This window comes from Vanellus vanellus (genome assembly GCF_965231255.1).
Source record: "Vanellus vanellus genome assembly, chromosome: 1".
Lineage (NCBI taxonomy): Eukaryota > Metazoa > Chordata > Aves > Charadriiformes > Charadriidae > Vanellus > Vanellus vanellus.
In genome coordinates, this window is record NC_138905.1 from 204,804,044 (window position 1) to 204,819,617 (window position 15,574).

The following is a 15,574-nucleotide window of genomic DNA, read 5'->3' on the forward strand; positions in this document are numbered from 1 at the left end:
GTTTTGCTTCACTATAGGGAAAGCGCTGGGGGCGCGGAGGGCCTCGGCCCGGCTGGGAGGGCGCTGCGCCCCACGGCACCGCCGGGAAGAGCCGGCCCGGCCCCGCTCCACTCCGCCCCGGCCTGTCCCGTCCCCGCTCCGCTCGCTGTTGCTAGGGACGCCGTTTACGACATTCTCCCGACCTCGCCGTACGACGGGATTGCTGTACGGTTGCTGCGCGGCGGTCGGTTTCCGGTAGGGACTGGCGATGGCGTCCGGGTTTGAGAGCGAGCGGAGTTTGGCGGCGCGTAAGGAGGAGCGGCAGCGGCAGCGGGAGGCGCTGCTGGCGCAGGTGGGGTGCCCGGCCCGGCCTTTTCCCGGGGGTCGCTTCGCCCCATCCCTCCCCCAGGCTGGCTGCTGGGGAGGCCTCGTCTTGCGCGGGGTCGGTGCGCTCCTGAGGGCGGCCCTGGCCGCGGCCTCCCGCCCGCCCGCCCGCCGGCCCGCCAGCGGCAGCTGGAGGAGGGGGACGCCCTGGGGAGAGCCCCTTCTGCCCCGAGGGGAGCTGGGCTGCGGTACCGGGAGTGGCAGAAAGCAACCGGGAACTTGGTTCTGAGTGACAGCCACCTGAGTTCATGCTTTTTGCTACTTGTAGTGGTATTGATCTGCTTGGTATTTCACTTATTATGTGATTTTGTTCTTACACTGTTGGAAAGAGCTTGGCTTGGTCTTCTTCACCCTCTTTTCGGATATTTGTATACATTGATGACACCACCCCCACTCCCCAGCCTTCTCTAGGCTAAACTGTTGCAGCTCTCAGCATTTCCTTAAATAAGACATAAAAGGCAACTCCTCCTTCTTGTCTTCCTGGCCTTTCTTTCCTAAAGAGTCAGTATCCCTCCATTACAACACTCCAGTCATGGAGTAGATAATAACTTGAACAGAAGTGGGACAGCCTGTTTTTGTGGAGCCAGGATGTTACTTGGTTATATCTTGCTGTAGCATTAGCCAAGAATTAGGAGGCTCCCACTCATAGATGCTTTGGCAGAATTGTGAGTTGGAGACCCGTGCTAATCCTGATGTATTTTATTGAATGTCTGATTATATGCCATGTTTGGTACTTGTGCAGTAAGCTACTGATTCTTGTTGTAACTTTGTAAGTAGAGTGAATGATACAATAGCAAATGGCAGATCAGTTAGGTGACATGACTTGTTTTGAAGTTTAAGGAGTGGGGGCTAACTATGGAAAGAAAAGTGTAAGAGGAGGACAGGATATAGAAAAAGTATGAGGTTGTGGTGATGGGCCTTTGAGAGAAGGAAGGCCAATGTAAGCAGCAACCGAATATTACTGGGCAAAGATATTTTCACAAAAAAAGTAATGGGAAAATGGCCTGAATGGCCTGAGGCTTACATGTTAGTGATGCCTTTTCTCAAGGCAAAATAGGAAGACAGAGAGAGGATTTCGGGTAATATATTGTGTGGGTGTCTCCCTTGCACAGTTGTGGAACCATTTCTAGGCAACAGAAGCTCCCTTCAGTGACTTGACAAGTGTAGACTAATCCTGCTGCACTGTGTGCTTTCCCCTTTTTGACAAGCAGTTGAAGGGAAGTTCCTTTAACTTAGTAATAGTGAATCATGCTATCCTGCAAAAGTTTGTTGTTGTTAAGATACCTTTTGCTCTATTTGAACTGCTGTATGATACATTTAAGAGTGCTTCTTTGCTCAGTTCAAACTTTTGGATATTCAGAAAATACTTTTAACTGGAAGTGAAACTTATGTAGGACACCATTATCCTAGTTTACCTTTTCTTCTCAGTTGGTGCCACTTGTACAGCAAGCTAGCTGGGGCAATGCCACTTTCTTGGAATCATAGAACAGCCCTAGTTGGAAGGACCTTGAATGACCACCTGGTCCAGCCTTTTGTGGGAAAGGGAGCCTAGATGGGATTATCACAGCCACATCTTGAAAATCACCAGTGATTGGGATTCCACGCCTTGTCCTCTCCAGGTGTCTCCCTCCTTGTGAAGAGAGAGCCTCCATCCTCTTTATAGGTGTCCTTTATGTACTGGAATACTGTGATGAGGTTCTCCCTTAGACGTCTCTTCTCCAGGGAGAAAAGGCCTAACTCTTTCAGCCTTTCCTCATAGGGCAGGTTTTCCAGCCCCTTGGTCTTTGTGGCCCTCCTTTGGACACACTCCAGTCTGTCTGCATCCTTCTAGAATTGTGGTGACCAGAACTGGGCACAGTACTACAGGTGTGACCTGACAAGCACTGAGTAGAGTACAATGATCGTGTCTCTGTCCCTGCTAGTAATGCCCCTGCAGATGTAGCCCAGGATCTGATTTGCCTTTGTTGCAAAACAGTGGCGCACTGCTGACCCCTGTGCAGCTTGTTGTCCACCAGGACCCCCAGCCAGCAAGGTTGTTCCCCAGCCACACAGATCCTAGCCTGTACTGGGCCCTTGGGTTATGTCATCCCAGGTGCAGGACCTTGCACTTGTCTGTTAAATGTATTACAGTTCTTGCTAGCCTGCTCTTCTAGCCTCTGCAGATGTCTCTGTAAGATGTCTTGCCCTTCTGATGTGTCCACCTTACCACCCAGTTTGGTGTCATCAGCAAACGTGGTGAAGGTGCTTTCACTCCCATCATCTAGATCATTCATGAAGCCGTTGAGCAGTGTGGGGCCCAGTATTGATCTTGGGGGACGCCACTTGTGACAGGCTGCCAGTCTGAGTAGAAAACAGCGTAAGTGTTATTGCAATAGTTTGTTAAATAGTAATTTTCCTCTTTTCTTATTTGCTTCTATTTGCATCAACAGTTCAGCGTGCAAAAAGTGTTCTGTGAGGATGCTGTTTAAAAGTTTTGGTGTAAGTTCCTCTTTCCACATATCTGTGGGAGATTTTTACTGTTTTTGTTACTATCTTTAAAATTCTGTTAATTTGAAGTAGGAGACACAGCGTTAAACACTTTTGTGTTGTTTTTATAGTAACTGGATTGAGGTATTAAATATGCTGCAATCTGTGGAAAAGGCAATGAATTTGTATTTAACCTGTCATCATGTTTAAGTAAGTCTCAATTCAGGGAGGTAGTAAAGCTGAGAAAGGAGGTTTGGTTGCAGCAGTGTTGGAGAAATGCCACAGCGATGAGCCAAAGCTACTCTCATAGAGAAAAGGTTGAAGTCAAGGATCAGAGTGCTTATTCATACAGAGCACGTGCAGGGAAAAGGGACGAAGGTTGGTTTTGGCAGAGTTTGGGTTGGTATTAGAAAGCACGGTATCTTGAGCATAGCAGCTACGCTTCTTACTGTTAGGATATGTCTCAAGAGGTGTGTGAAGGTAGTGTAGCTTCACAGGACCTAACTCATTGTTAGTACGTTCTTGTAGCTTTAGATGCTGCTCATCAGCCTCATTGAAGAATATTAGAAAAACTGGTTGGGAGGGTTAGAATGAAACTAAATCTGGTATGCTTTCTTGCCAATAAGATGTGTTGCATTACAAGCTATGCATATAGGACATATGTATATAGGATGTATGTATATAGACTATATACATCTATATGTATATAGAAACAGACCGTCATTGTATTGCTCAGCATGTTTTTAAAATGCCATGAATACAAATTCCTCCTGGATGGAAAACTTACAAACGTACCTGCAAATTTTGTGCACTACTAAATAAAACCAAATGCACAACCCTAATTTTTTGGAGGAAGGCAACCCTTATTTTCTGTATACAACAGTGGGCTCAGAGTTGACTTTTTACCACTCGAGACTAACACCTGAGGAGTAAATAGCTCCATAAAGATTCTACATCATTGCTCAGACAAAAGCTAATCAAGTGTTAGAAGTTACTGGGAAAGGAACAAAGAACAAAGGAAATGGTTACACAGACATATTATTGATCTCTCTATAATTTCAAATAGTGTATGCAGTTCCAGTCCCAGCGTCTCAAGGAGAACTGAATAGCCTTGGAGAAAGGGGGAAGAAAGGTGTCAGAGATTTTCTTGGTACAGACTATCCAAGGAAACTAAAGATTTTGAGATGGGGGAAAATAGGCTGAAAAAAGTTAATCAGAGTTCTGTGAAATTGTAAGTTGATACGGAGAAGGGAATGTGGAATTGCTGTCTGCAACACAAGAACTAGATCGTATTAAGGGATGTGCAGATAGCTAACTCAGAGCAGACAAAAGAAATGAACTTTCAGATGACGCACAGAGAACTTATAGGGCCTCTTGTATAGCATGTTGCAAATGCTGACACTTCACTTCTATCCAGACGAGAATAGCCTAAAAGCAAAAATATATTTTGAAAGTTATTGATTGAAAAGCTGCTGAGCCTTAAATTGCTGGAGGATACAGGAAGATTTTGGAGCTGTCTCACTTTGGGCTTAACCCTGTATCCACTTTCATCATCTTCCCTGGACGTTACTGGACGTTTTTCAGTTGGGATACTAGCTTAGGTTCTCAGTTCTGAGAATGACAGAGTGCTGAGAAATTCAATACAAGGAAGAAGGGTGGAGTGTAACGCGTGAAATACTAGGCACTATGGTTTTACAAATAAATTTTTTTTTTTTTTTTTTTTGGAGTGTAGGAAGGGGTGTTGAGACAATGACATTGTTTTGTGCAGTATTTAACCATTAGAAGTGCTTGGCCACTGAGAAACTTTTGCAATATGACTTTGCAGCTTTTTACTGAAAGTGCACATTCTGGAGTCTGTGTTATTTTTCCATGGTGTTATCTTTCCACTTCTGAGCAACCTAAAGCTAAGTCAGACTCCATGAATTCCAGGGATTCTCTTGGGTGCATTGGGTAGCACTGAAATGTACATTAATGATCAGATGCTTTTTGTTGCTGTTGCTTGTGGAATTGCTGTGTTCATCATCATATATATGTCCTTGAACTATTTCTTTTTCTTGCAGTAAGAACTAAAAGTTGAAGTAAGGAGAGGACATGTTGAGTGTTGGTAGTTCCCCCCCCCGCCACTATTTCTGTACCAGAGTTTTAGAATATGTTGGCAAAAGTATATAATAAGGATTTTATCCTGTTCAAGTCAGTGTGGGCCAAAGGAGGTTGTAGAGTTTCCTTTATCCCTATTTTGGCTGATAGAGGAATTTAGGAATGAAACTTTTTTAAAAAAAACTCGTTGTATGTTTCTTCTTCCCATTTATGGACTGAATAACATAACATAAAGCTATGTAAAATGGCAAAATTTTTAAGTCTCCTCATGTAGCTACTCTGTTATTTCTGTGCAAAGTTATTGGAAGTGCTCAACATGGATTTACCAAGGGTAAATCATGCTTGATGAATCTGATAGCTTTCTATGATGTTATAATTGGTTGGCTGGATGAGGGAAGAGTCGTAGATGTCATCTACCTTGACTTCAGCAAGGCTTTTGACACTGTCTCCCATGACATCCTCATTAGGAAGCTGAGGAAGTATGGGCTAGATGAGGTGACAGTGAGGTGGATTGAGAGTTGGCTGTGTGACAGAACTCGGAGGGTTGTGATCAGCGGCACAGAGTCTAGTTGGAGGCCTGTAACCAGTGGTGTCCCCCAGGGGTCAATACTTGGCCCACTTTTGTTTAATATATTCATTAATGACCTGGATGAGGGGACAGAGTGTATCCTCAGCAAGTTTGCTGATGATACCAAACTGGGTGGGGTGGCTGACACCCCAGAGGGCCGTGCTGCCATCCAGCGTGACCTGGAGAGCTGGGCAGAGAAGAACCTAATGAGGTTCAACAAAAGCAAGTACAAGGTCCTGCACCTGGGGAGGAAGAACGTAAAGCACCAGTATAGGTTAGGGGCGGACCTGCTGGGAAGTAGTTCTGAGGAGAAGGATCTGGGGGTCCTAGTAGCCAGTAAATTATCCATGAGCAAGCAATGTGCCCTTGTTGCCAAAAAGGCCAATGGAATCCTGGGCTGCATAGGGAAGAGTGTGGCCAGTAGGTCGAAGGAGGTCATTCTCCCCCTCTACTCTGCACTGGTGAGGCCACAGCTGGAATACTGTGTCCAGTTTTGGGCTCCCCAGTTCAAGAGGGACAGGGAACTGCTGGAGCGAGTCCAGCGAAGGGCAACTAAGATGATTAAGGGCTTGGAGCATCTGCCTCATGAGGAAAGGCTGAGAGAGCTGGGACTCTTTAGCCTGGAGAAGAGAAGGCTGAGGGGAGACCTTATTAATGCTTACAAGTATCTAAAGGGTGGGTTGAAGGAGGATGGAGCCAGGCTCTTTTCAATGGTTCCCAGTGACAGGACGAGGGGTAATGGGCACAAGTTAGAACACAGGAAGTTCCGTTCAAATACGTGGAAAAACTTCTTGATGGTGAGGGTGACAGAGCACTGGCACAGGCTGCCCAGGGAGGTTGTGGAGTCCCCCTCCCTGGAGATTTTCAAGACCCGCCTGGATGCAGTCCTGAGTAATGTGCTCTAGGCAATCCTGCTTTGGCAGGGGAGTTGGACTAGATGATCTCTAGAGGTTCCTTCCAACTCTGAAACTCCGTGATTCCGTGAAAATTAATTTAGCATTTTATAACATCAAAACATGAGGATATCGTGGTTGCCGTGCCAGTACTCTTCTGTCTGCTTTTCAGAAATGCAACTGACTTGCTGCCAACTTTTTGCTGACAGAATAACACTTCTGTCTTCCTTGAAGTTGAGAGACACTGTCACTTGCAAAGCCTGGAGATGGGTATAGATAGGATATAGATATCTATGTAATATGGACTAGTACTTCAGACATTTGGTGAGGTAGCATTTGATAAAGTGGTTAAATTTTTTATACTTAGGTTAAGTAATAGATATTGTCCCCATTAAGTATCACACATCTAGCAGTAGTTAGCACTTAGCAAAGTTTGAATTCTATTTTTGTATTTTGTGTTTGGAACTTTTCTTAATAAACTCTCTTTTGAATGAAAATAAAAGCACGTTTTGTCATGAGCAGGCATGGAAATCTTTTTTTTGGTAAGTCCATTCAGAAAAGGAACAAAGCAGAAAACAGACAAATGAAAAAAAAACTAACACCCCCTTGGGGGTACTGTGCCTGAAGTTTTATGAAGGAAAAAAGTTGCAAATGGCAAATTAGTTGGTAGGCTTCTTTTGCTTCCCTACTTCTTACTGGGGAAGGAAAACCAATCCTCATTTGAAGAAAATAAGGTATTTTCAAAGTTTATGAACTGCTAAAGATGTTCACCTGTTTATTAAAATATGTATATATTGATAATATCAGTAAGTGAGAATGGATTAATGTCTTGAGTGTATTTCCTTTTTCTGCTTTACTTAGATTACTTTGATTATGGTCAGACTGCCTGCTCCTGTAGTGGGGGAACAGAACTGGGAGGAGACTATTGCAAGGCATTATCTCAGTGCGTTTGGACCTTCTTGCTTGTGAAGGCAAAAAAGAGGTGCACAGGGACTTTTCACATGTGGCTAAAGACAATTACTTTGTGGTTCCAATCTTGGAAGCTCCTGCATCTTGCTTTGGGAGGAACATTTGGGAAGCTGCGTAGGTCTTCTCTTCTGATAATCTGAGAAGTTTACAGAAATGACTGTACTTTTCTTTTAAGGAGCTTTTAGTTATAAATTATTGCAAATTATTAGTCTGTCTTTTGTTCTGTAGACTATGTAGTTAGGACAAAGTTGAAAGGGAGCTCTTTAACTCTGGTCACAGATAGCATCTTCTTCTGGATAGCTATGACAGTGAGGCGTCTGAGAGAACCTTCACTACCTCTTCAGAAGTAATTCCTCCCGATCACTGAGCTCACTAGAGGAATCTGGGATTAGCTCACTCTTGCAGATTCCATATCCACAAAAATCAAGAGGTAGAATACACAATAGATTTTTAAACAATTGTAGAAATAGAATGGATTTCATTAGTAGCTTTTACTTTTAAAACAAGCTGAACAGACAAAGTTGCTTTTTGTTGATTTTTTTTTTTAAATTTTATTTACTGTTTCATGATTTTGCTGGTTATGAACTTAGATTTCTTTTGAAGAACCAAAATACCACCCAACTCATTGAGATCTCTCTTTTAAATTTTGGAAACGTATTCTTTTATTTATGTAGTCTGTCCTCCCAACATCTGCATTGGTAGAACCCAGCAGCTGGTAATGTTTATGATAATGATCAGTAATCAAATAATTAAGTGTTGACATGCAAATTGTTATTAAGCTCCAGAAATAGCATTTTGTTTTGATGAGTGTGGTAGTTCATGACACTACTGTTTCAGTTTGCAAGTTTAGCAAGAGAAAATAATCTGCAGGGTGTTTTGGTAAGTGCAGGAATGTGTACTTTTCCTAGATATAGACACGTTTTTTTTGGTAAAAATCAGCAATAATTCAGTCTTGAATTATTCCTGCATCTGTGCTATGACATGGTATTTCTGTACTTCAGGGTTGCTCTCCTTTTACTTGTTTTTTTTTCATGGACTTTGAGTTTTTCACGCTTTGGTCTCTGAGGGTGATGTGGTTTGACCATTGCTTATGTAGAAAGCCCCTCTTTTAATTGCTAAGGATTACTGATAGATTGCAAGTTTCTCTTGATAGCAGTATGTATTATGCATTGATTTTAAAAAAAAGTTTATTGTAGGTAAGAAAGACCTCACTCGGTGTTCCAAACAAATAAGATATGTTCTTGAAAAAATGTAAATAAATTGATACTGTGAAACAGGTTCACTGCACAAACAAGAAATTATGTGTTTAGTTTTATGTATTTAGGTTTTTGAAAAAAAAAAAAAAATTGAGATGCGCAAACCATTATTTTTGGAAACATCTTGTTTGATGCTTTTGACTGAGACCTCTAACTTTATTATTGTTTTACATTTTCTGATTTATTTTCTTTGAATATACAACCTAAAATTTAAAAAAACCCAATGTGTAACCGTATCACTGAGTTCACTGTATTTGAGCTCTACACAATCTGTGAAATTGGCAGGTTTTCCCAGTGAAGTATGATCAGATATTTCCTCATAAAAGCCTAACTGTTGGGTTGATGCAGAGATTAGTATATGTCGAGGTGATGGAATGCTTTGGCAGTATTTTTTTACACTTCAGATTTCATTGGAAAATTACAGAAATTTCTCCTTAGACAGAAATTAATAGCAAAACATATCACTGTTAGGGGTTATAGAGCTGTTATTTGTTGGAAGTTGCTTCTGTGCTGTAACACTAAGCACCTCCTTTTTGTTCTTTCCCTTTTAAATCTGTTATCAAGTTTAGCATCCCTCACACTCTGTTGGAGGAAATAAGTATGCCAGTATTATTAGACTCACTTAAATCTTTGATTGATATTAGGAGAGTAACAGCACTGGGAAATGAATACTGCCTTTTCACAAAAGGTTTTCAGACTTCTGACAAAGCACCTCTGTATGCATTTTTGCAAGCAATGTATTTGTTTTAACAGACAGGTCATTCTAGAAGGCAAGGGATGAAGAGTAAGTCCTTCCTCTGGAGCTCGCTCTGGCAAAGGAATGGAGAGGTCCTACATTAACATGAAGTATCTGCCTAGAGTTTGCTAGCAGTAGTAGCTACCCTGGTGCATCTGTTTAATTGTTGCTGTGTCTGCAGCTGTACCAGCAGAAACAGTTGCTGCCTCCCAGATGTTTCTGACAGAAGGTTGATGTTTCCTACAGTCTGGTCTTTAAATCACAATTCTGACTATTCTGTAATGATTATTGATCACAAGAAGCTTAAACGATTTAAGTGATGGTTGTTTCAGTGACCTGTCTTCTGTGCCTTTTGATAGGCAAAAATGACAAAGAGCAGTGACGTTTCCCGTTGGCGTGGCCATGTCTGGAGGTGGAGGTACAGGCAGCACTCGACTCAGTTGTGGTTTGGCAAGTTGGGGTGAAAGCTAAGCCCTTTCTTGTGCTTCCACTGCTGTCCTCCTTGGGAAAGCTTCGTGGATGTAACAGAAATTGGAATATTAAGGGTAGAAAAATAGTGTAAGCATTCATGAAAATAAGTGTGTTATTCAGATAAAGAATTGGTATAACAGCATCAGAACTGCAAGGCAGGGTGTGTTCAGGTTCCCTGAAGGTGGGCACTCATGTAACTAGGACTCTCCTTCCCTGACCTTTGAGGTGATGGAAGCTGGGAGGGTAATACAGGCCACAGTAACCTTTCTGATAGCTGAATATGGGAAATGATAAATGAGTGGAATGGATTGTATGATAGGATGGGAGGTGGTCCTGAAATCAGAAATGAAAGCTCATTGTTTAGACTGTGGGTACCTTATGTTGATGTCTGAAGGACCGGGCTAGGTGTTAGGTTTTTTGAACTTGTCTAACAGAAAGCTCTTGCTGAAAGGAGTTTTTTTCACCCTTCATTCTCCTTTGCCCTTCCTCCCCGAAGTGCACGTTTTCCCCCGTGTTGCTTGTGCATAGACTGGTAGCCTCGATGACCTTGCCAGAGGGACAGCTTGGAAGCTTGATCTGCAGGAACCTGCACCCTGCTCTTGGTGGGATTCATTTTGTGTCAGGGTGGTCCTTGAAGTGGCTTCCTCTGAGGCCAGAGTGCAGATACCGACCTGTGAGGAAGGTGGTGGGAACATGCAAGTGGGAGCCTGGAGAGGAGAAATACAGGAATCAAGTCCTAATAGGCTGCAGGTAGCCATTAGAGCGGCTTAGCTGTTGCTCTCTGGGTTGGATGTTTTTTGTCATGCGGTATTGATCAGGTGTTGTGCTGTAGAGTTTCTTCTGATCACTTGTTGGAGAAAAAGGGACTATTTCTTCTTTTGGATGGAGAAGTTAGCTATTGAATAGTGGTGATTTATCATCTGAAAATCTAGAGGCTGACCACAGTTAAAGACGGGAAATTGCATGGTCTCTGTAGTGGTGTGGAAAATTTTCTCTGGCCTTGGTGAGAGCTGAAATAGTAAATAGAGTTGGGGTCAGGAAAGAGTGTTGGTCAGAGTTTCTGTGGGTTGGGGAGGGAGCGTTTTAGCCTCTGTCCCTAGGTGACATCCCTCCATCCCTTCCGGACATCTTTGGGGCACTGTTGTGTAACAACCTCTATTTATTGTACAACCTAGACCTTGGCTGTTTGTGGTGCCTTTGATCTTTTCTGCTTCTTCCTGGGGTGGCACCGTGTAATTTTTACAGCTTTTGGTGTTTGTGTCTGCAATGTATTACAGGTTGTTTGGAGCAAATGTATTCTTTGTTTGGCAGGTACTGGTGTCAGCAACTATGCAGGCTGGCCTTAATGACCTGCCTAACGAAAACCAGAATCTGAACTTGATTTCCTTCCTCATTTGGATGGGGCTGTGAAATCCAAGACCCTTTGGCCTGTTTGTGGTGAAGACTGCAAAGTTTGTCTCTGTTCACCTTGGCAAACATTGCTGACATAGTGCTGTAGAGTAATTATTGTTTTTATAGCACCTTACCACCAGACCTTTCAGAGTGCTTTGCCAGCATTATACTTCACCTCATGCTTGTTGCAAAAGAGACTATAAGCAATTTTATCAGTGTGTTGTAGCAGTACGTAACGTAACATGAGGCTTGCCTGTCTTGACAGGTTGTGGCTTGTAATGGTCCTCTGTGTTCCTGTGTAGCATGCACAGTCATTTGCATAATTAATGCATTACTTTGAAATAGAGGTATTTCAGAAATGTAGCATCCTATATTTTTGGAAAAAAAATTGTAAAAATATTGCAGCGGTGACCCAAGATGTATGTAATGTTAAGTACATTAAAAAGGGGAAAGGATAAATAGTTGGATATTTTTGTGGTATCATAAAGTATTAATGAACCTTAATGTGAATTAAATGCTTGAACTCCTGTGGGTTGGGAGATGTGAAACTATTAGACTTGGCCTTCATCACATAGAACGATAAGTCTGACTGGGGACTTAATTATAAAGTGTAGAAAAGGAAGAAAAGCTAGTTAGATGCTAATAAGCCTTGCATCATTATAAAAGACAAGTAGAATAGAAAGGTAAGGTTTGGAGCTAATAGAGTAGTGTAGACAGATTTTCCTCCTCCCCCCACTTGAAATAAGTGGGGGTGTGTGTCTGTGTGAGGGGAAACCATTCACCAACGAAAAAAATGAATATTGTAATTTGCTGGTACAGAGAGATAGTTTTTAGAGCTAGAAAGGATCAGAGAGGGTATTGCTGCTAACTTTCTAGTCTCGTGTTAAAATGATAGTTTAGGTGAAAATACAACTTTCATCTTTTAAAATCTCTAGGCAGCTTTCTCTTTTTTTATTTTTTGTATGGATATTGTTAAGAATCTTCTATGTTTTGTAACTTTGTCTAAGAAGAAACAAATTTTCACCTGATGCTTTTGTGTCTGTCTCTTTCCTTTTAACAGTCTGGTGGTATTGCCGCTACAGATTCATCTTGCCCAATCCTGTTTCATTTAGTATTCAGGAGACAGCAGTCTGCAGTTTGATTTCGAGTCATACTGTGTTCTGAATATTTATTTGTATACTTTAGCCAAAGCAGTGATTCACCTCTTTTATTAGGATCGTGTATCTCAATTACCTAAGTACTTGCATGTATTTTTTCTGTTTATTCTTAGATCTAATAAAAAGTATAAAAGCTCCTTTTGTACCTTATTTGTATTGTTAACTTCATTTTATGCACTGTATATTGGTAACATGAAGGAAACAGTAATTTTATTTAAAATATACCTATTATTATAGGGAAGGGTAAGATGCTAAATCTTCCTAGACAGGCAAAGAGCACATTAAATGAAGACATGTTGGTGAGCTGATCTTGACTGGCCTTTATTTGAGGTGTTTATAGGTTTATATGCCCAAGAGCTTCTAAAGGGGTGGAAGGGAGCTGTTGACTCCAGCTGCAGGTCTTTCTCAACCAAAAGTGAAGTGAAGTGGAGTATGCAGAAAACCTGTCCTTTTCCCAGTCTAAATCTTGGCAACAGGTTCTGTGTCTACTTGAAGAGGAAACAAGTTTGGAGTCTGTTTTTGTTGTGTTTTTCCCATCTAGAACTACATTCAAGTTCCCTTTATCTCCACTGTTTCATCTCTGTCCAGTTATAAGCTTAAGTTTTGTGTTTGTGTGGCTTGTAGACATTTTGTGAGTTGCATAGCTGGGGTTATTACTCTTCACTTGTCCATGAATGTGGCATGCTCAGTTACTTTATTTTAGTCAGATGAATATATTTGGAAGACAGAAGGGCCATTGTCATCTGTATGGGCTAGAACAGAAAGCGTCAGTCAGTGATTTCCCATGAACTTTCAAGAGTGTTGTCCTAGATGGATAAATGTCTTAGGGTGGGCAGGGTTAACCTAAGAGCTCCCTTGATCATGGAGAGGTAGAGGAAACATACCTGCATTTTTTGGTGTCCCAGGTGGTTTTTGTGACCCTATGTTATGCTTAAAAGCTATTTCACTGCCACTGAATTCTAGTCCTGCTTACTCTTTTGTTCTTTTGTTTATAAATAAACTTAAAAACTGTTTTGATATTGGAATAAATGTCTCAATGTGCTGTTAAGTCATTCTTTCTTTATCCCTGCCTTTTGAATTTTGAGATGTAGCGTTCACCCTTGTAGACTGTCAACTTCATTCTAGAGATGGAAGTCTTGTCCTCTTTAGTCAAACTGACTTCGACTATTTTTTTTTGGTTTTGAAAAGTCCCTTCTTTTAAAATTAAGAAGTCTGAGTAGCTGCCTTGCTTTGCTTGCATTTAAGTGTGTTAGAAAGTAGTCAATGAAGCTGTAAAAGGGTGCTTTGTTTGGGCACAGATGTGTAGTATTTTGATTTTATTTTTTTTTGCCACTTTCAATATTGCTAACAACAATGTTCAAAAGTACAAGAGCATTCCTACCTTACGAGCTAACTTTAAAAAAAACCCTTTTAATCTTATTTTTTTAGTGCATGTTTCTGTTCATTGAACCCTTTTGGTGTACTGGTCATACTTGTCATCCTCCTGCAAACCCTGTTTTCAGTCAGTCCAAAAGCTGCAGATTTCCTTCTTGGCTGTATCAAGAGAGAGAAGCTGGGCTATGGTAGGGAGGTTACTGTCGTGTGCATGTGTGCAGTGCACAGGCTTGTATCTAGAGTTTGTTACAGAGAACTAATACCTGACCAGGAGGAAAGACTTCAACTGGTTGTCTAATCTCCTGATATTTTTCTTTTTTTTTTTTTTTTAAATATTGGTATTTTTTAAACTTGCATGTGATCTTTTGGATTACCATTCAAAATGCTTTCTGCTAAAACTTGGTGTTTCAGGATGAAAACCAAACTCCACCTTTGGTTTTTGCTTTCACTTTAGTTATTTAAAAAAAAAAAAACCACAAACAAACAAAAGAAGAGAATGAAGCTCAAACTTGCAAGACTTATCTCACACAAAATTAGGGTTGTAATAACATAAAGTAACTTTCCTCCTTTTTAATCAGATGTGATGGTATTCTGCACTTTGGGATAAAGAGTTTTCTCATGTCAAGTTATATTTAAGTAAACTTGTTTGTGAAAGTCATGTTTTTGCTGGAAGTAATAGAGGGAACTTCAGAGACTGAAAAGGTTGCTATTTTATTGATGTGGTTTATAGAAATCCTTTTCAGGAATTGAAACTGTCTGCAGTGATTATTATTTTTTCAGAAGTAATAGTAAAAGTATTTCTAGTTTTATCTTCATAACCAGAAAGGGAAGAACATTCTGCAGCCCAAAATGCTGATATTTATATACTTGTATACCCCTTGAGAGCGTGGGCTTCTGCAGCTCCAAGTTTTGCACCTGGCTGAGATATTTCCAAAGCTGAATGTCCACAAAGATAGACTTGCTAACTTCTAAATTAATAGATAGTGAGCTCTACTTTGCAATGGAGTAATTTCCCAGAGAACTTTTTGAAATAGAAAATCAGAAGTCCACTATATCACATCATACGCAGTTCACAAAGGTTGTAAGAACAGAAGACTTTTTAGAATGAAGAACACAAGTTGAATGTATTCATGTCACTCTTATTTAGGATGATAGGATGAAATCAGTGCTAGAGGAGCTGCAAAGCTGTAGCTTGAGGAAGGAGGGTACATAATATGTTTTAGCTGAATTTCCCCTTTAACACGTAATCCTAAAGTATTCTTATTGCAGTCCTCTAAAAGGAAAAGTTCTCAAGCACAGTTCTCAACGCTGTGTATGGTTGTGTCAGTGTGGCTTACAAAGGTGTGTCTGTAAGTAAATGCTACTGAACTCTGTCTGGTTATTTTTCTTCTCTGTCATAGGCCAAAATTAATTATGAAAAGGAGCAGAGGCACAAGCTGCTAAAGCATCTACGAGGTGAAGATACGTGGATGCTTGCTGATGTGAATGAACGTGTGGAACAACTGGAAAAGGTGATGGAACTGTAAATCATTGAATTGTGGTGTTAGCTTTACAACATGTTCCTACAAACAGAAAGCTTTGAGGGCTTTAAGATGATCTTTAAAAATCTCCCGTTTTCTGAATTCTTTGTGCTTCAATATTAGCTTTTTATAAGTGGAAATAATCTTTTACTCACAAAGAGGAAAAGTTTCTGTCATTCGATTCCAGCATTAATTTCTACCAAATGCAGAAGAGCAAGTGCTGCCAGAGAATAATAGTCCCATGGGAAGAAATTTGGAGGATCCAAGCCTTCATAGCAGTCCCGTTTGTGGCCATTCACAGGACAAACCTTA

General features: G+C 41.2%; 1 protein-coding gene across 3 annotated transcripts in view; it reads left to right on the forward strand.

Moving 5' to 3' along the window:
* The first annotated feature begins 219 nt into the window (after window positions 1-219).
* The window catches only part of CWF19L2 (CWF19 like cell cycle control factor 2), an 87,328-nt gene continuing 71,973 nt past the window's right edge, over window positions 220-15,574 (forward strand). The window contains exons 1-3 of one of the 3 annotated variants that reach the window (XM_082498205.1): window positions 265-331; window positions 2,793-2,841; window positions 15,143-15,253. In XM_082498205.1, the coding sequence (XP_082354331.1) occupies window positions 2,821-2,841; window positions 15,143-15,253 (132 nt within the window). In that variant the 5' untranslated portion in view covers window positions 265-331; window positions 2,793-2,820. Of the gene's footprint in view, window positions 332-2,792; window positions 2,842-15,142; window positions 15,254-15,574 lie in introns of all 3 variants that reach the window. The other 2 variants (XM_082498204.1, XM_082498206.1) reach the window with 2 other exon arrangements.